The sequence below is a fragment of the Scyliorhinus torazame genome, chromosome 28, assembly GCF_047496885.1.
Source record: "Scyliorhinus torazame isolate Kashiwa2021f chromosome 28, sScyTor2.1, whole genome shotgun sequence".
NCBI lineage: Eukaryota > Metazoa > Chordata > Chondrichthyes > Carcharhiniformes > Scyliorhinidae > Scyliorhinus > Scyliorhinus torazame.
The window spans coordinates 41,826,686-41,846,312 of record NC_092734.1 but is presented as its reverse complement, the minus strand read 5'-3'; the positions used below and the strand labels follow the sequence as shown (position 1 = coordinate 41,846,312).

Genomic DNA, 19,627 nt, shown 5'->3' with positions numbered 1-19,627 from the left:
ACAGGGTCAGAGACCAGGGTTCAATTCACAGGGTCAGAGATCCGGGTTCAATTCACAGGGTCAGGGATCCGGGTTCAATTCACAGCATCAGGGACCCGGGGTCAATTCACAGGTTCAGAGACCAGGGTTCAATTCACAGGGTCAGGGTCCAAGGTTCAATTCACAGGGTCCAGGGTTCAATTCACAGGGTCAGGAATCCGGGTTCAATTCACAAGGTCAGGAATCCGGGTTCATTTCACAGGGTCAGAGATCAGGGTTCAATCACAGGGTCAGAGACCAGGGTTCAATTCACAGGGTCAGGGACTAGAGGTCAATTCACATGGTCAGGGACCAGGGTTCAATTCACAGGGTCAGAGACCAGGGTTCAATTTACAGGGTCAGGGAGCAGGGTTCAATTCACAGGGTCAGAGACCAGGGTTCAATTCACAGGGTCAGAGACCAGGGTTCAATTCACAGGGTCAGAGATCCGGGTTCAATTCACAGGGTCAGGGATCCGGGTTCAATTCACAGCATCAGGGACCAGGGTTCAATTCACAGGGTCAGAGACCAGGGTTCAATTTACAGGGTCAGGGAGCAGGGTTCAATTCACAGGGTCAGAGACCAGGGTTCAATTCACAGGGTCAGAGATCCGGGTTCAATTCACAGGGTCAGGGATCCGGGTTCAATTCACAGCATCAGGGACCCGGGGTCAATTCACAGGTTCAGAGACCAGGGTTCAATTCACAGGGTCAGGGTCCAAGGTTCAATTCACAGGGTCCAGGGTTCAATTCACAGGGTCAGGAATCCGGGTTCAATTCACAAGGTCAGGAATCCGGGTTCATTTCACAGGGTCAGAGATCAGGGTTCAATCACAGGGTCAGAGACCAGGGTTCAATTCACAGGGTCAGGGACTAGAGGTCAATTCACATGGTCAGGGACCAGGGTTCAATTCACAGGGTCAGAGACCAGGGTTCAATTTACAGGGTCAGGGAGCAGGGTTCAATTCACAGGGTCAGAGACCAGGGTTCAATTCACAGGGTCAGAGACCAGGGTTCAATTCACAGGGTCAGAGACCAGGGTTCAATTCACAGGGTCAGAGGCCAGGGTTCAATTCACAGGTTCAGGGACCAGGGTTCAATTCACACGGTCAGAGACCAGGGTTCAATTCACAGGGTCAGAGACCAGGGTTCAATTCACAGGGTCAGGGACCAGGGTTCAATTCTCAGGGTCACAGACCAAGGTTCAATTCATAGGGTCAGTAACCAGGGTTCAATTCACAGGGTCAGAGACAGGGGTTCAATTCACAGGGTCAGGAATCCGGGTTCAATTCACAAGGTCAGGGACTAGAGGTCAATTCACATGGTCAGGGACCAGGGTTCAATTCACAGGGTCAGAGACCAGGGTTCAATTCACAGGGTCAGGGACTCGAGGTCAATTCACATGGTCAGGGACCAGGGTTCAATTCACAGGTTCAGAGACCAGGGTGCAATTTACAGGGTCAGAGACAAGGGTTCAATTCACAGGGTCAGAGACCAGGGTTCAATTCACAGGGTCAGAGACCAGGGTTCAATTCACAGGGTCAGAGACCAGGGTTCAATTCACAGGGTCAGAGACCAGGGTTCAATTCACAGGGTCAGAGACCATGGTTCAGTTCACAGGGTCAGGGACCAGGGTTCAATTCACAGGGTCAGAGACCAGGGTTCAATTCACAGGGTCAGAGACCAGGGTTCAATTCACAGGTTCAGGGACCAGGGTTCAATTCACAGGGTCAGGGTCCAGGGTTCAATTCACAGGGTCAGGGTCCAAGGTTCAATTCACAGGGTCAGGAATCCGGGTTCAATTCACAAGGTCAGGAATCTGGGTTCAATTCACAGGGTCAGAGACCAGGGTTCAATCACAGGGTCAGAGACCAGGGTTCAATTCACAGGGTCAGGGACTCAAGGTCAATTCACATGGTCAGGGACCAGGGTTCAATTCACAGGGTCAGGGACCAGGGTTCAATTTACAGGGTCAGGGTCCAAGGTTCAATTCACAGGGTCAGGAATCCAGGTTCAATTCACAGTGTCAGAGACCAGGGTTCAATTCACAGGGTCAGGGACTAGAGGTCAATTCACATGGTCAGGGACCAGGGTTCAATTCACAGGGTAAGAGACCAGGGTTCAATTTACAGGGTCAGGGACCAGGGTTCAATTCACAGGGTCAGAGACCAGATTCAATTCACAGGGTCAGAGACCAGGGTTCAATTTACAGGGTCAGAGACCAGTGTTCAATTCACAGGGCCAGGGTCCAGGGTTCAATTCTCAGGGTCAGAGACCAGGGTTCAATTCATAGGGTCAGAGACCAGGGTTCAATTCACAGGGTCAGAGACCAGTGTTCAATTCACAGGGTCAGAGACAAGGGTTCAATTCACAGGGTCAGAGACCAGGGTTCAATTCACAGGGTCAGAGACCAGGGTTCAATTCACAGGGGCAGAGACCAGTGTTCAATTCACAGGGTCAGAGACCAGGGTTCAGTTCACAGGGTCAGAGACCAGGGTTCAATTCACAGGGTCAGAGACCAGGGTTCAATTCACAGGGTCAGAGACCAGGGTTCAGTTCACAGGGTCAGGGACTCGAGGTCAATTCACATGGTCAGGGACCAGGGTTCAATTCACAGGGTCAGAGACCAGGGTTCAATTCAAATGGGCAGAGACCAGGGTTCAATTCACAGGGTCAGAGACCAGGGTTCAATACACAGGGTCGGAGACCATGGTTCAATTCACAGGGTCAGAGACCAGGGTTCAATTCACAGGGTCAGAGACCAGGGTTCAATTCACAGGGTCAGAGACCAGAGTTCAACTCACAGGGTCAGGGACCATGGTTCAATTCACAGGGTCAGAGACCAGGGGTCAATTCACAGGGTCAGAGACCAGGGTTCAATTCACAGGGTCAGGGTCTAGGGTTCAATTCGCAGGGTCAGAGTCCCGAGGTCAATTCTAGCCTCAGGTTTACACGTTCTCCCAGTGTCTGCGTGGGTTTCATCCGGGTGCTCCGGTTTCCTCCACAGACCAAAGAAATGCAGGCTGGGTGGGGCTACAGGGATAGTGCGGGGCGTGGGCTTGGTAGGGCGCTCTTTCAGAGGGTCAGTGCAGACTCGATGGGCCAAATGGCTTCCTTCTGCACCGTAGGAATTCTATGCATATCATGAGGAGGCAGAGACGGAGTGTCCACGCCACACTTCTGACTGAATATGGTTGAAATGTTTCAGCCTCATCCTCTGCTCTGCTGCTCTGGGCTCTCTATTGGAGGCTCATCCTCCGCACTGCTGCTCTGGGCTCTCTATTGGAGGCTCATCCTCCGCACTGCTGCTCTGGGCTCTCTACTGGAGGCTCATCCTCTGCTCTGCTGTGCTGTGCTCTCTATTGGAGGCTCATAGAACATAGAACGATACAGCGCAGTACAGGCCCTTCGGCCCAAGATGTTGCACCGAAACAAAAGCCATCTAACCTACACTATGCCATTATCATCCATATGTTTATCCAATAAACTTTTAAATGCCCTCAATGTTGGCGAGTTCACTACTGTTGCAGGTAGGGCATTCCACGGCCTCACTACTCTTTGCGTAAAGAACCTACCTCTGACCTCTGTCCTATATCTATTACCCCTCAGTTTAAAGCTATGTCCCCTCGTGCCAGCCATTTCCATCTGCGGGAGAAGGCTCTCACTGTCCACCCTATCCAACCCCCTGATCATTTTGTATGCCTCTATTAAGTCTCCTCTTAACCTTCTTCTCTCCAACGAAACAACCTCAAGTCCATCAGCCTTTCCTCATAAGATTTTCCCTCCATACCAGGCAACATCCTGGTAAATCTCCTCTGCACTCGCTCCAAAGCCTCCATGTCCTTCCTATAATGCGGTGACCAGAACTGTACGCAATACTCCAAATGCGGCCGTACCAGAGTTTTGTACAGCTGCAACATGACCTCCTGACTCCGGAACTCAATCCCTCTACCAATAAAGCCCAACACTCCATAGGCCTTCTTCACAACCCTATCAACCTGGGTGGCAACTTTCAGGGATCTATGTACATGGACACCTAGATCCCTCTGCTCATCCACACTTCCAAGAACTTTACCATTAGCCAAATATTCCGCATTCCTGTTATTCCTTGCAAAGTGAATCACCTCACACTTCTCTACATTAAACTCCATTTGCCACCTCTCAGCCCAGCTCTGCTGCTCTGGGCTCTCTCTATTGGAGGCTCATCCTCTCCCTGCTGCTCTGGGCTCTCTATTGGAGCCTCATCCTCTCCCTGCTGCTCTGGGCTCTCTATTGGAGCCTCATCCTCTCCCTGCTGCTCTGGGCTCTCTATTGGAGGCTCAACCTCTCCCTGCTGCTCTGGGCTCTCTATTGGAGGCTCATCCTCTCCCTGCTGCTCTGGGCTCTCTATTGGAGGCTCATCCTCTGCACTGCTGCTCTGGGCTCTCTTGGAGGCTCATCCTCTCCCTGCTGCTCTGGGTTCTCTACTGGAGGCTCATCCTCTCCCTGCTGCTCTGGGCTCTCTATTGGAGCCTCATCCTCTCCCTGCTGCTCTGGGCTCTCTATTGGAGGCTCACCCTCCGCACTGCTGCTCTGGGCTCTCTATTGGAGGCTCATCCTCTGCTCTGGGCTCTCGATTGGAGGCTCATCCTCTGCTCTGCTGCGCTGGGCTCTCTATTGGAGGCTCATCCTCTGCTCTGCTGCGCTGGGCTCTCTATTGGAGGCTCATCCTCTGCTCTGCTGCGCTGGGCTCTCTGTGGGAGGCTCATCCTCTCCCTGCTGCTCTGGGCTCTCGAATGGAGGCTCATCCTCTCCCTGCTGCTCTGGGATCTCTATTGGAGCCTCATCCTCCGCTCTGCTGCTCTGGGCTCTCTATTGGAGCCTCATCCTCTCCCTGCTGCTCTGGGCTCTCTATTGGAGGCTCATCCTCTCCCTGCTGCTCTGGGCTCTCTATTGGAGGCTCATCCTCCGCACTGCTGCTCTGGGCTCTCTATTGGAGGTTCATCCTCCGCACTGCTGCTCTGGGCTCTCTATTGGAGGCTCATCCTCTCCCTGCTGCTCTGGGTTCTCTACTGGAGGCTCATCCTCTCCCTACTGCTCTGGGCTCTCTATTGGAGGCTCACCCTCCGCACTGCTGCTCTGGGCTCTCGATTGGAGGCTCATCCTCTGCTCTGCTGCGCTGGGCTCTCTATTGGAGGCTCATCCTCTGCTCTGCTGCTCTGGGCTCTCGATTGGAGGCTCATCCTCTGCTCTGCTGCGCTGGGCTCTCTATTGGAGGCTCATCCTCTGCTCTGCTGCGCTGGGCTCTCTATTGGAGGCTCATCCTCTGCTCTGCTGCGCTGGGCTCTCTGTGTGAGGCTCATCCTCTCCCTGCTGCTCTGGGCTCTCGAATGGAGGCTCATCCTCTCCCTGCTGCTCTGGGCTCTCTATTGGAGCCTCATCCTCCGCTCTGCTGCTCTGGGCTCTCTATTAGAGGCTCATCCTCCGCTCTGCTGCTCTGGGCTCTCTATTAGAGGCTCATCCTCCGCACTGCTGCTCTGGGCTCTCTATTGGAGGCTCATCCTCCGCACTGCAGCTCTGGGCTCTCTATTGGAGGCTCATCCTCCGCTCTGCTGCTCTGGGCTCTCTATTGGAGGCTCATCCTCTGCTCTGCTGCTCTGGGCTCTCTCTATTGGAGGCTCATCCTCTGCTCTGCTGTGCTGAGCTCTCTGTGGGAGGCTCATCCTCTCCCTGCTGCTCTGGGCTCTCTATTGGAGGCTCATCCTCTCCCTGCTGCTCTGGGCTCGCTATTGGAGCCTCATCCTCTCCCTGCTGCTCTGGGCTCTCTATTGGAGGCTCATCCTCTGCTCTGCTGCTCTGGGCTCTCTATTGGAGGCTCATCCTCTGATCTGCTGCGCTGGGCTCTCTGTGGGAGGCTCATCCTCTCCCTGCTGCTCTGGGCTCTCTATTGGAGGCTCATCCTCTCCCTGCTGCTCTGGGCTCTCTATTGGAGGCTCATCCTCTCCCTGCTGCTCTCTGGGCTCTCTATTGGAGGCTCACCCTCCGCACTGCTGCTCTGGGCTCTCTATTGGAGGCTCATCCTCCGCTCTGCTGCTCTGGGCTCTCTATTGGCGGCTCATCCTCCGCGCTGCTGCTCTGGGCTCTCTATTGGAGGCTCATCCTCCGCACTGCTGCTCTGGGCTCTCTATTGGAGGCTCATCCTCTCCCTGCTGCTCTGGGCTCTCTATTGGAGGCTCATCCTCTCCCTGCTGCTCTGGGCTCGCTATTGGAGCCTCATCCTCTTCCTGCTGCTCTGGGCTCTCTATTGGAGCCTCATCCTCTTCCTGCTGCTCTGGGCTCTCTATTGGAGGCTCATCCTCTGCTCTGCTGCTCTGGGCTCTCTCTATTGGAGGCTCATCCTCTGCTCTGCTGTGCTGAGCTCTCTGTGGGAGGCTCATCCTCTCCCTGCTGCTCTGGGCTCTCTATTGGAGGCTCATCCTCTCCCTGCTGCTCTGGGCTCGCTATTGGAGCCTCATCCTCTTCCTGCTGCTCTGGGCTCTCTATTGGAGGCTCACCCTCTGCTCTGCTGCACTGGGCTCTCTATTGGAGGCTCATCCTCTGCTCTGCTGCTCTGGGCTCTCTATTGGAGCCTCATCCTCTTCCTGCTGCTCTGGGCTCTCTATTGGAGGCTCACCCTCTGCTCTGCTGCTCTGGGCTCTCTATTGGAGGCTCACCCTCCGCACTGCTGCTCTGGGCTCTCTATTGGAGGCTCACCCTCCGCACTGCAGCTCTGGGCTCTCTATTGGAGGCTCATCCTCCGCTCTGCTGCTCTGGGCTCTCTATTGGCGGCTCATCCTCCGCACTGCTGCTCTGGGCTCTCTATTGGAGGCTCATCCTCCGCACTGCTGCTCTGGGCTCTCTATTGGAGGCTCATCCTCTGCTCTGGGCTCTCTATTGGAGGCTCACCCTCTGCTCTGCTGCACTGGGCTCTCTATTGGAGGCTCATCCTCTGCTCTGCTGCTCTGGGCTCTCTATTGGAGGCTCATCCTCTCCCTGCTGCTCTCTGGGCTCTCTATTGGAGGCTCACCCTCCGCACTGCTGCTCTGGGCTCTCTATTGGAGGCTCATCCTCCGCTCTGCTGCTCTGGGCTCTCTATTGGCGGCTCATCCTCCGCACTGCTGCTCTGGGCTCTCTATTGGAGGCTCATCCTCCGCACTGCTGCTCTGGGCTCTCTATTGGAGGCTCATCCTCTGCTCTGGGCTCTCTATTGGAGGCTCATCCTCTGCTCTGCTGCTCTGGGCTCTCTATTGGAGGCTCATCCTCTGCTCTGCTGCGCTGGGCTCTCTATTGGAGGCTCATCCTCTGCTCTGGGCTCTCTATTGGAGGCTCATCCTCTGCTCTGCTGCTCTGGGCTCTCTATTGGAGGCTCATCCTCTGCTCTGCTGCGCTGGGCTCTCTGTGGGAGGCTCAAGCTCTCCCTGCTGCTCTGGGCTCTCTATTGGAGGCTCATCCTCTCCCTGCTGCTCTGGGCTCTCTATTGGAGGCTCATCCTCTCCCTGCAGCTCTGGGCTCTCTATTGGAGGCTCATCCTCTCCCTGCTGCTCTGGGCTCTCTATTGGAGCCTCATCCTCTCCCTGCTGCTCTGGGCTCTCTATTGGAGGCTCACCCTCCGCACTGCTGCTCTGGGCTCTCTATTGGAGGCTCATCCTCCGCTCTGCTGCTCTGGGCTCTCTATTGGAGGCTCATCCTCCGCACTGCAGCTCTGGGCTCTCTATTGGAGGCTCATCCTCCGCTCTGCTGCTCTGGGCTCTCTATTGGAGGCTCATCCTCTGCTCTGCTGCTCTGGGCTCTCTCTATTGGAGGCTCATCCTCTGCTCTGCTGCTCTGGGCTCTCTATTGGAGGCTCATCCTCCGCTCTGCTGCTCTGGGCTCTCTATTGGAGGCTCATCCTCTGCTCTGCTGCTCTGGGCTCTCTCTATTGGAGGCTCATCCTCTGCTCTGCTGTGCTGAGCTCTCTATTGGAGGCTCATCCTCCGCGCTGCTGTGCTGAGCTCTCTATTGGAGGCTCCCATCCTCCGCTCTGCTGCTCTGGGCTCTCTCTATTGGAGGCTCATCCTCTGCTCTGCTGCTCTGGGCTCTCTATTGGAGGCTGGGGTATTTGCGGAGCCTCCTCATCCAGTTATTTTATTAATTATCCACCGCCATTGGCTTGTGGTGGGACTGCAGGACTGATCTGAGCTGCTCACTGTGGGATGGTTTAACTCATCCTGTTCCCCCGGTGGTCTAGATATTTCTTTCCAGAGGAATTGGGAGGGAACCTTCAATTCCTTCCTGCCACCAACTACCGCCAGGACCAAAAACACAAATCCCCTCAAGTGGGGCATCTTCTGTAGTCTGTACCCCAGGGCAGCAACTCCCAGACCAGGGAGCCAGTCACTGACAAATTCAGATAATATTCCTCACTCTGTCACCAAGTCTTAACAAAACGCATGTCGGCCAATCTCTCTCCGCTCACAAGAGGCTTTGTCAACATTCCTTCCCTGGACGCAGAATGGGAACAGTGAGAGTGCAACAGGCATAATTATAATTGACGGAGTGAGAGAGCACAGGAGAGGGAGCGGGACATGGACCCGAGCTGGATTCTAGTTTTTGAGAGAGATCGGGGTATATTTTTAGACGTGGTAAATACAGACACTCACAAACTTCAGCAGGCAGATATTCTCCCGGAGAGCTCCGATGCAGCCAGTGAACCCCAACACAAATGTCAGCACACCGACAATCAGTACAACCCAAACCGGATCAAAACCATTCAGCTCAGTGATGGAGCGAATATTCAACACTCCCTGTAGAGACAGAAATAAAACATTCAGTCACACAGCTGGCAGATATCAAACACCACTCACATCACCAGCAAAACCACTGGCCTTTCCCACAGGGTGTTTAATAGGTGTTTTTGCCTATAGTTCAATCATTTTAGGATGGGGGTTACAGATGCCGATACCAACCACTGTGCCCCTCTAACACTGCTGCCTAGGGCACTGAGGACCCGGTTCGATCCCCGCTCTGGGTCACTGTCCGTGTGGAGTTTGCACATTCTCCCCGTGTCTGCGTGGGTCTCACCCCCACAACCCAAAGATGTGCAGGGTAGGTGGATTGGCCATGCTAAGTTGCCCCTTAATTGGGAAAAAGAAAATTGGGCATGCTAAATTTATATTTAAAAAAAGAATTCGAACAGTAAACTTCACCAAACTCGCTGCTCCAACATAGTCCTCACGTCAGACATCAACAGCCAAGGATCCGCACAAACATTAACTCTGTTTCTCACGCCCTAGGCGCAGTCTGACCTGCTGAGTATACGCAGTATTTTATGTTAACCCCAAGGTGCTGGAGTCAGGAATTGTTACCTTTTCGTTCCAGGCCCAGAAAGTGATTGCGAGAAGTCCAGCTCCTGTTATCTGCAAAAGAGACAAAACAAGATTCAATCAGGAGGGAACTGAACTCAACAACCTCAGCTTCGACTCATACCGCCCTTAAATTCAGCCCTATTTCATAATATTACTCTGAGGGAATTGTGTATTGTTACCACATCTGGGGCGAGGGCGACGTGAATTACAGCCATGCTTGACCCGGAGTTGCAACACAATTGAATTAGAACATAGAACATAGAACATTACAGCGCAGTACAGGCCCTTCGGCCCTCGATGTTGCGCCGACGTGTGAAACCACTCTAAAGCCCATCTACACTATTCCCTTTTCGTCCATATGTCTATCCAATGACCATTTGAATGTCCTTGGTGTTGGCGAGTCCACTACTGTTGCAGGCAGGGCATTCCACGCCCTTACTACTCTGAGTAAAGAACCTACCTCTGACATCTGTCCTATATGTATCTCCCCTCAATTTAAAGCTATGTCCCCTCGTGCTAGACATCACCATCCGAGGAAAAAGGCTCTCACTGTCCACCCTATCCAATCCTCTGATCATCTTGTATGCCTCAATTATGTCACCTCTTAACCTTCTTCTCTCTAACGAAAACAGCCTCAAGTCCCTCAGCCTTTCCCCATAAGATCTTCCCTCCATACCAGGCAACATTCTGGTAAATCTCCTCTGCACCCTTTCCAATGCTTCCACATCCTTCCTTTAATGCGGCGACCAGAATTGCACGCAATACTCCAAATGCGGCCGCACCAGAGTTTTGTACAGCTGCAACATGACCTCATGGCTCCGAAACTCAATCCCTCTACCAATAAAAGCTAACACACCGCACGCCTTCTTAACAACCCTCTCAACCTGGGAGGCAACTTTCAGGGATCTATGTACATGGACACCGAGGTCTCTCTGCTCATCCACACTGCCAAGAATCTTACCATTAGCCCAGTACTCTGTCTTCCTGTTATTCCTTCCAAAATGAATCACCTCACACTTTTCTGCATTAAACTCCATTTGCCACCTCTCAGCCCAGCGCTGCAGCTTATCTATGTCCCTCTGTAACTTGTAACATCCTTCCGCACTGTCCACAACTCCACCGACTTTAGTGTCATCTGCAAATTTACTCACCCATCCTTCTACGCCCTCTCCAGGTCATTTATAAAAATGACAAACAGCAGTGGCCCCAAAACAGATCCTTGTGGTACACCACTAGTAACTGGACTCCAGTCTGAACATTTCCCATCAACCACCTCCCTTTGTCTTCTTCCAGCTAGCCAATTTCTGATCCAAACTGCTAAATCACCCTGAATCCCATGCCTCCGTATTTTCTGCAGTAGCCTACCATGGGGAACCTTATCAAACGCTTTACTGAAATCCATATACACCACATCAACTGCTTTACCCTCATCCACCTGTTTGGTCACCTTCTCAAAGAACTCAATAAGGTTTGTGAGGCACGACCTACCCTTCACAAAACCGTGTTGACTATCTCTAATCAAATTATTCCTTTCCAGATGATTATACATCCTATCTCTTATAAACCTTTCCAAGATTTTTCCCACAACAGACGTAAGGCTCACTGGTCTATAGTTACCGGGGTTGTCTCTACTCCCCTTCTTGAACAAGGGGACAACATTTGCTATCCTCCAGTCTTCTGGCACTGTTCCTGTAGACAAAGATGACTTAAAGTTCAAGGCCAAAGGCTCAGCAATCTCCTCCCTAGCTTCCCAGAGAATCCTAGGATAAATCCCATCCGGCCCAGGTGACTTATCTATTTTCACACTTTCCAGAATTGCTAACACCTCCTGCTTATGAACCTCAAGCCCAATAATTCTTCAGAAAATACCCAAAGTCTTTGGCCCTTGGCTGTCCAGTAATTACAGTCACCATAGTTTAAACACAATTACGTTTTACTTGTAACAATAACTATAATGAAATATGCAGCAAATATATTGGTTAATAACTAATGTCTCATTCCTAAACCCCACTTTCAATTGCCCCACTCTGCACACACACACACATGCACGACAAACAACCGCAGAGGAGAAGAGAGGGGTGAAAATAAGAAGTAAAAATAAATTATATGAGTCTTTGTTGCAGATAGTTTTTTCTCGTACACTCTCCTTCAAACCAGGTTATCAGATTGAGATTTCCGTTTGCAGTCTGTAATGGTTTGCACTGTAGATTCATTCATGTCTCTGCAGTTTCAGAAGTACAGCAGCTTTCCTGAGAAAACACGCGAGAGAGAGAGAGAGAGAGGGAGAGAGGGAGAGAGAGAGCAAATCCTTTCCCCTGAGTGTCCAGGGGCCCGGCGCTGCTTTCCTTCGGTCTTGGAAAATCCTCCCACTTGAGTAGGACTCAGTCACCACCTGTTACCGGGCAGAATACGGCCTCTTGGCCCATTCATTGACCACCAGTCACCGAATTGAACCAAGCTCCACCCCTCTCTCGGGTGCCTCAAAGTTTGAGTTTTCCTCTTCGAAAACCAGCACCATGTTGCAATTTCTGGAATTCCTCATTCTCTCTGCTGCTGGGCTTAAAGACACAAGTCCATTAAGCCTCCATGGATCAAAAATGATAACGGTAAAAATAAAGGACAGGGAAATAAGGAAATCACAGGAAGGACCCTCACAGTGTGGTTAATACTGTTCGGCTATTGTGCTGATAGGGTAAATACTGCATTTGTTCATTATGGAGGTGGATGATTTGGATCCTTGTCACCTTCCGAATTGGCTGGGTTTGCAGCAAGAATCCTGTCCAGTCGGTGTAGACAATTCTATTACTACAATAGATTTTCATGTGAGTTAGGAGTATGCCATTTTGCCCCTCAGGCCTGGCCCGCCATTTGCTAAGATCGCGGCTGGCCTGTTGTTGCCCCAGTGCAGACCCATGCGTTAAGAATCTCTTTCCCTCTGGGTTGCTCTTTGCTTTTCCCTGTTCTGCAAATAACACGTTCTGACGTCTTAACATGCGTCCATCTGAACCCTTAGTTTTGATCACCACCATTTCCATTCCACAACATCTTTGCCAATCTCCACCCATCACTGCCCCCTATCCAGCCCCACTGCTCTCTCCCCGCCCCCCCCCAACAATCAAAATCTGACCCTATTTCCAGTTCTCTCCAGCTTTGAGAAAGAGTTATCCAGACTCGAAACGTCAGCTCCCTGCTCTCTCCACAGCTGCTGTCAGACCTGCGGAGATTGTCCAGCATTTTCTGTTATTGTTTGGGGGGGGGGGGAACAAAGGTTGTGCATATTTAAAACAAAAAAATTCGGATTAACCGATAGTTTTTTGTTCCCAATGAAGGGGCCATTTAATGTGACCAATCCACCGAACCTGCACATCTTTGGGTTGTGGGGGTGAGACCCACACAGACACGGGGAGAATGTGCGACTCCACACGGACAGTGGGCCAGGATCGAACCTGGGTCCTCAGTGCCGTGAGGCAGCAGTGCTAACCACTATGCCACCGTGCCAACCCAAAAAGGTTGTGCATATAAACCAGACAAGAGAAGGGGATTTGCTAGCCCTGCGTGGTAGACTCCTGGAGCTAGAGACTCTGTATTGAATCGACTATGGACCAGACTGAGCCAACATCTCACACGGGAGCAGGACACCCAGTGACGGAATGAAGTGGACTTGCCGACTTGTTTTGGTCTCCTAAAGAGATCAGAGAGGATTCCCCACACCTCTAAACTGGCGCTGAATTTTTAATCTGTTCCAAGTGCTTCCAGATCGATGGAGAGCGGGATACACAAGAATTGTGTGGCCAGCGAATGAAAGTCGAAGATCTGATTTAAACTCCAACTTCGCTTTGTTAAAGCTTATGTCTGCGTTCCTCTCAGATTCTCTAGTGCACAGACTATTAAGTTGTGCTCCTATTGGCTATCCTTTGTGGCCTGTCTGTACTGGTAGAATCAGGATACCAATCTGCCTTCAACTCTCAATCTGTATTCATCCAGCTCCAAACTACAACACCTCGCTTCATGCCAGGAGTTCCGTCCGCATCCAGCTCAGTGCCTCTCGCACTTCACTTTGAGACTTGCCCTTTGATGTTTCGCCCTGCTTTCTCAAAGAGGCCCCGAGACCATCTGACCTTTCAACAAAGAACAAAGAACAAAGAAATGTACAGCACAGGAACAGGCCCTTCGGCCCTCCAAGCCCGTGCCGACCATACTGCCCGACTAAACTACAATCTTCTACACTTCCTGGGTCCGTATCCTTCTATTCCCATCCTATTCATATATTTGTCAAGATGCCCCTTAAATGTCCCTATCGTCCCTGCCTCCACTACCTCCTCCGGTAGTGAGTTCCAGGCACCCACTACCCTCTGCGTAAAAAACTTGCCTCGTACATCTACTCTAAACTTTGCCCCTCTCACCTTAAACCTATGCCCCCTAGTAATTGACCCCTCTACCCTGGGGAAAAGCCTCTGACTATCCACTCTGTCTATGCCCCTCATAATTTCCCGTAACAAACCAGGCCATCCCTGTGGCCAGGGGCCAAATGTTTCCGTTTGCTGGGTGACTCACTGTAATCGCAGGTTGTGCAACAGCACCCTGGGTGTGGGTTAGACAACAGGCTGAAACTGGTCTTTAAATAAACTGCGGTCCTTTCTGTTACAGACAAGAGTTCACGTTGAAATCGAAACTCAGGCTCGTGCTGTCCTCTCAGACTCTCAGATCAAACCATAACCGACATCTTAATCATCTCCAATAAACTTCAACCACGATCTTATCTCAGCACATGTTGGCACAAGGCAGGAGGGAGACACTCTGTCCTCGAGCCCTGGTACACAAATAATGACTAACGTTTAAAGAATTAACATACAATTTTGTAATAAATATATATTCTTTAAGCCCACAAATCCCATCCCTGAAAAGGTGTCCCAACATGGCTAACGGGGAATTAAAGATAGCATTAAATGTTTGCAAAGAGAGAGTGGCACGGTGGTGCAGTGGTTAGCACTGCTGCCTCACAGCGCCGAGGACCCGGGTTCGATTCCTGCCTCAGGTGACTGTGTGGAGTCTGCACTTTCTCCCCGTGTCTGCGTGGGTTTCCTCCGGGTGCTCCGGTTCCTCCCACAGCCGAAAGATGTGCAGGTTAGGTGGGGTTACTGGGGTAGGGTGGGGGAGTGAGATAAGGTGCTCTTTCAGAGGGTTGATGCAGACCCGATGGGCCGAATGCACTGTAGGGATTCCATGGAATGTAAAAAGGTTATGCCAGAGAAACAAATGTCATTGTGGCAGGAAATCCCCAGGAGCTGGTGACCCTCCAGGTTTTAACTTGAGAGCTGCTGAGATTGTGAAGGTTTCAATCACCTTTGGATTCTCATTTAGAGATGGTTAGCAGTTTCAAATTCCTAGTGGTGCACATCACCAACAATCTGTCCTGGTCCACCCACATCGACGCTACCACCAAGAAAGCACAACAGCGCCTATACTTCCTCAGGAAACTAAGGAAATTCGGCATGTCCACATTCACCCTTACCAACTTTTACAGATGCACCATAGAAAGCATCCTATCGGACTGCATCACAGCCTGGTATGGCAACTGCTCGGCCCAGGACCACAAGAAACTTCAGAGAGTCGTGAACACCGCCCAGTCCATCACACAAACCTGCCTCCCATCCATTGACTCCATCTACACCTCCCGCTGCCTGGGGAAAGCGGGCAGTATAATCAAAGATCCCTCCCACCCGGCTTACTCACTCTTCCAACTTCTTCCATCGGGCAGGAGATACAGAAGTCTGAGAACACGCACGAACAGACTCAAACAGTTTCTTCTCCACTGTTACCAGGCTCCTAAACGACCCTTTTATGGACTGGCCTGATTAATACTACACCCTGTACGCTTCACCCGATGTCTCTGTCTATGTATTTACATTGTATAACTTGTGTTGCCCTATTATGTATTTTCTTTCCTTGTGCAAAATGATCTGTTGAGCTGCTCGTAGGTAAATACTTTTCATTGCACCTCGGTACATGTGACAATAAACCAAACCAACATCCAACCCCCCCCAGTAAGTACTGGGGGCCAAACCTGCACACCTAACTCCAGGGCGGCCTAAATAACGCCCTGTAGAATTGTAGGATAACATATTTATTTCTACACCCTCGTCACGTTGTGATCTACCTTCCTAATTCCACACCCTAACCACTCTCGGAGTAAAGAACCTACTTCGGACATCCCTCCTATATCTCCCATCCTGAACCTTATAGTTATGCCCCCTTGTAACAGCTACATCCACCCGAGGAAATAGTCTCTGAACGTCCACTCTATCTATCCCCCTCATTATCTTATAAACCTCTATTAAGTCGCACTGTCTGCTGTGATAGTGGAGTCGGACACTTTCGGAACTTTCAAGCGGTTATTGGATAGGCACATGGAGCACACCAGAATAACAGGGAGTGGGATAGCTTGATCTTGGTTTCGGACAATGCTCGGCACAACATCGAGGGCCGAAGGGCCTGTTCTGTGCTGTTCTATGTTTCTAATTGTCTGCTCCACTTAAAGATTAACTCTTGAGATTATTTTCCTGGATCCTAGGTCCTTCTGAATCCCGACAATTCCTGTCCCTCAACAATCAAAAAACGTTAGGCTTGTTTCTGGCCTATCAAAGTGGATTGCAATAAAACCTTTTTTTTTAATTTAGAGTACCCAATTCATTTTATCCAATTAAGGGGCAATTTAGCGCGGCCAATCCACCTATCCTGCACATCTTTGGGTTGTGGGGGTGAAACCCACGCAAACACGGGGAGAGTGTGCGAACTCCACACGGACAGTGACCCGGGGCCGGGATCGAACCGGGTCCTCGGCGCTGTGAGGCTGCAGTGCTAACCACTGCGCCAAGTGTGCCGACAATTATTGTGATAAAACCTGTTGTACAATCAGCCTTTTCTTTTAAAAATCTCATCTTCCTGTCCTCATTCCCTCGGCTATCCCACTGCCCTGAGCAGACTATCATTCACAGAATCATGTTTACAATTTAAATAAAATACATGGGGCGGGTTTCTCCGCTGCGCCACTTTTCTGCTTCGACCGGCCGGTGGGATTCTCCGGTACGCAGGCTGGTCAATGGGGTTTCCCATTGTGAGGCAGCCCGACACCATCGGGAACCCCCTGGGCACTGGCATAATAGAGAGTCCCACCAGCGGAGAATCCCGCCCATTATCTCACACTTACTGTATTCCATCTGCGCATTTCAACCCATTCCTCATCATCAATGCCCAATTGCAGTTTCCTTTGATCTTCTAAAGAATTAACTTTTGTTCCTACATTGGGATCATCTGCACCTCCTGACCCCCTCCCTCTGGACCAGAATCCAAATTGTCAATGCTCACAAAGAGCAGAATCGACCCCAGAAATGAACCTTGTGGGAGCCCCCTGTTCTAACATTAGCTCTGTGTTGTGATATGATGTTCATGCACCTTTAAGGAAACATTTCTTAAATTACTGTCAATCACTGTTATCATTGATACAAGTTGTAATTTCATGATTAGTGTCAAGGTCAGAGGTGAGCCTCTCTGTCTCCCAGTTTCAATTAAAAATCCTGGTATGTTGAAGAGAAGAAGAATGTCACATGTTGGCAGTGTGGCTTTGAAGATTTGACTGAGCGGAATACAAGTCTCAATGCCTTCATACCCAACAGAGAAAAAATAAGTTGGAGGGAAAGTGCAACAACTACAATCAGGATTCTGGACCTATGTAGGAATTGTACACACCGCACCCCCATTCTGGGATCGCACCTTGCTCCAGCCAGCAAGAGCCTGATAAGATCATTCAAATGTAAAAGTCGACAGGAACAGACATGAAATGGCCGAGTCCACAAAGATCCACAGCAATGGAGTTGACTCTTAAATGACTCCGGGATGGGCAACAAATGCTGGCCCAGCGACGCCCACATCCCATAAATGAATAAAAAGAAACTATAAGCAGAACTTACAGGGGAGAGTCCCGTAAAGGAGAGGCTGGATAAACACGGTTTGTTCCCACGGGAGGGTTTAAACTAGTGTGGCAGGGGGTTGGGAACCGGAGCAATAGCTCAGAAGGTAAAATAACTGAGGGGGGACTAGACAAAGGGCCAGTGAGACTCAGAGGAGGAGCAAGCAGGGAGATGCTGCTGAACACAGCGGGTCTGGTGGCCTGAAGTGCATATGTTTTAATGCAAGGAGTATTACGGGTAAGGCAGATGAACTTAGAGCTTGGATTAGTACTTGGAACTATGATGTTGTTGCCATTACAGAGACCTGGTTGAGGGAAGGACAAGATTGGCAGCTAAACGGTCCAGGATGTAGATGTTTCAGGCGGGATAGAGGGGGATGTAAAAGGGGAGGTGGACTTGCGCTACTTGTTCGGGAGAATATCACAGCTGTACTGCGGGAGGACACCTCAGAGGGCAGTGAGGCTATATGGATAGAGATCAGGAATAAGAAGGGTGCAGTCACAATGTTGGAGGTTTTACTACAGGCCTCCCAACAGCCAGCGGGAGATAGAGGAGCAGCAGATAGGAAGACAGATTTTGGAAAGGAGTAAAAACAGCAGGGTTGTCGTGTTGGGAGACTAAATTCCCCAATATTGACTGGGACTCACTTAGTGCCAGGGGCTTAGACGGGGCAGAGTTTGTAAGGAGCATCCAGGAGGGCTTCTTAAAACAATATGTAGACAGTCCAACTAGGGAAGGGGCGGTACTGGACCTGGTATTGGGGAATGAGCCTGGCCAGGTAGTTGAAGTTTCAGTCGGGGAGCAGTTCGGGAATAGTGACCACAATTCAGTAAGCTTTAAGTTACTGTTAAATAAGGATAACAGTAGTCCTTGGGTGAAGGTGCTAAATTGGGGGAAGGCTAATTATAACAATGTTAGGCAGGAACTGAAGAACCTAGATTGAGGGCGGATGTTTGAGGACAAATCAACATATGGCATGTGGGAGGCTTTCAAAGGTCAGTTGATAGGAATTCAGAACCGCCATGTTCCTGTGCGGAAGGAGGACAAATACGGCAAATTTCGGGAACTTTGGATAAGGAAAGAACAAAGAACAAAGAAAGGTACAGCACAGAAACAGGCCCTTCGGCCCTCCAATCCCGTGCCGACCATGCTGCCCGTCTAAACTAAAATCTTCTACACTTCCAGGGTCCGTATCTCTCTCTTCCCATCCTATTGATGTATTTGTCAAGATGCCCCTTAAACGGGAATGGGGACGGAGAGTGTTGGGGGAGAGGGAACGGGAATGGGGACAGACAGTGTTGGGGAAAAAGGAATGGGAATGGGGACGGACAGTATTGGGGGATAGGGAACGGGAATGGGGACGGACAGCGTTGGGGGATAGGGAACGGGAATGGGGACGGACAGTGTTGGGGGAGAGGGAATGGGAATGGGGACGGACAGTGTTGGGGGATAGGGAACGGGAATGGGGACGGACAGTGTTGGGGGAGAGGGAACGGGAATGGGGACGGACAGTGTTGGGGGAGAGGGAATGGGAATGGGGACGGACAGCGTTGGGGGATAGGGAACGGGAATGGGGACGGACAGTGTTGGGGGATAGAACAAAGAAAATTACAGCACAGGAACAGGCCCTTCGGCCCTCCAAGCCTGCGCCGATCCAGATCCTCTATCTAAAACAGTTGCCTATTTTCTAAGGATCTACTTCCCTCTGTTCCCCGCCCATTCATGTATCTGTCGAGATACATCTTAAATGACGCTATTGTGCCCGCCTCTACCACCTCCGTCGGCAATGCGTTCCAGGCACCCACCACCCTCTGCGTAAAGAACTTCCCACGCACATCTCCCTTAAACTTTCCCCCTCTCACCTTGAACTCGTGACCCCTTGTAATGGAGTCCTCCACTCTTGGAAAAAGCTTGTTGCTATCCACCCTGTCCATACCTCTCATGATTTTGTAGACCTCAATCAGGTCCCCCCTCAACCTCCGTCTTTCTAATGAAAATAATCCTAATCTACTCAACCTTTCTTCATAGCTAGCACCCTCCATACCAGGCAACATCCTGGTGAACATCCTCTGCACCCTCTCTAAAGCATCCACATCCTTCTGGTAATGTGGCGACCAGAACTGCACGCAGTATTCCAAATGTGGCCTAACCAAAGTCCTATACAACTGTAACATGACCTGCCGACTCTTGTACTCAAAACCCGATCCGATGAAGGAAAGCATGCTGTATGCCTTCTTGACCACTATATCGACCTGCGTTGCCACCTTCAGGGTACAATGGA

The 19,627-nt window shown here is 50.9% G+C and overlaps 1 protein-coding gene across 1 annotated transcript in view; it reads right to left on the bottom strand.

Moving 5' to 3' along the window:
- LOC140403697 (tetraspanin-5-like) overlaps nt 1–19,627 on the bottom strand; it is a 112,283-nt gene that overhangs the window by 52,871 nt on the left and 39,785 nt on the right. The window contains exons 2-3 of the mRNA XM_072491880.1: nt 9,380–9,430; nt 8,675–8,818 (exon numbers count right to left, since the gene is read on the bottom strand). Of these exons, the coding sequence (XP_072347981.1) occupies nt 8,675–8,818; nt 9,380–9,430 (195 nt within the window). The remainder of the gene's footprint in view (nt 1–8,674; nt 8,819–9,379; nt 9,431–19,627) is intronic.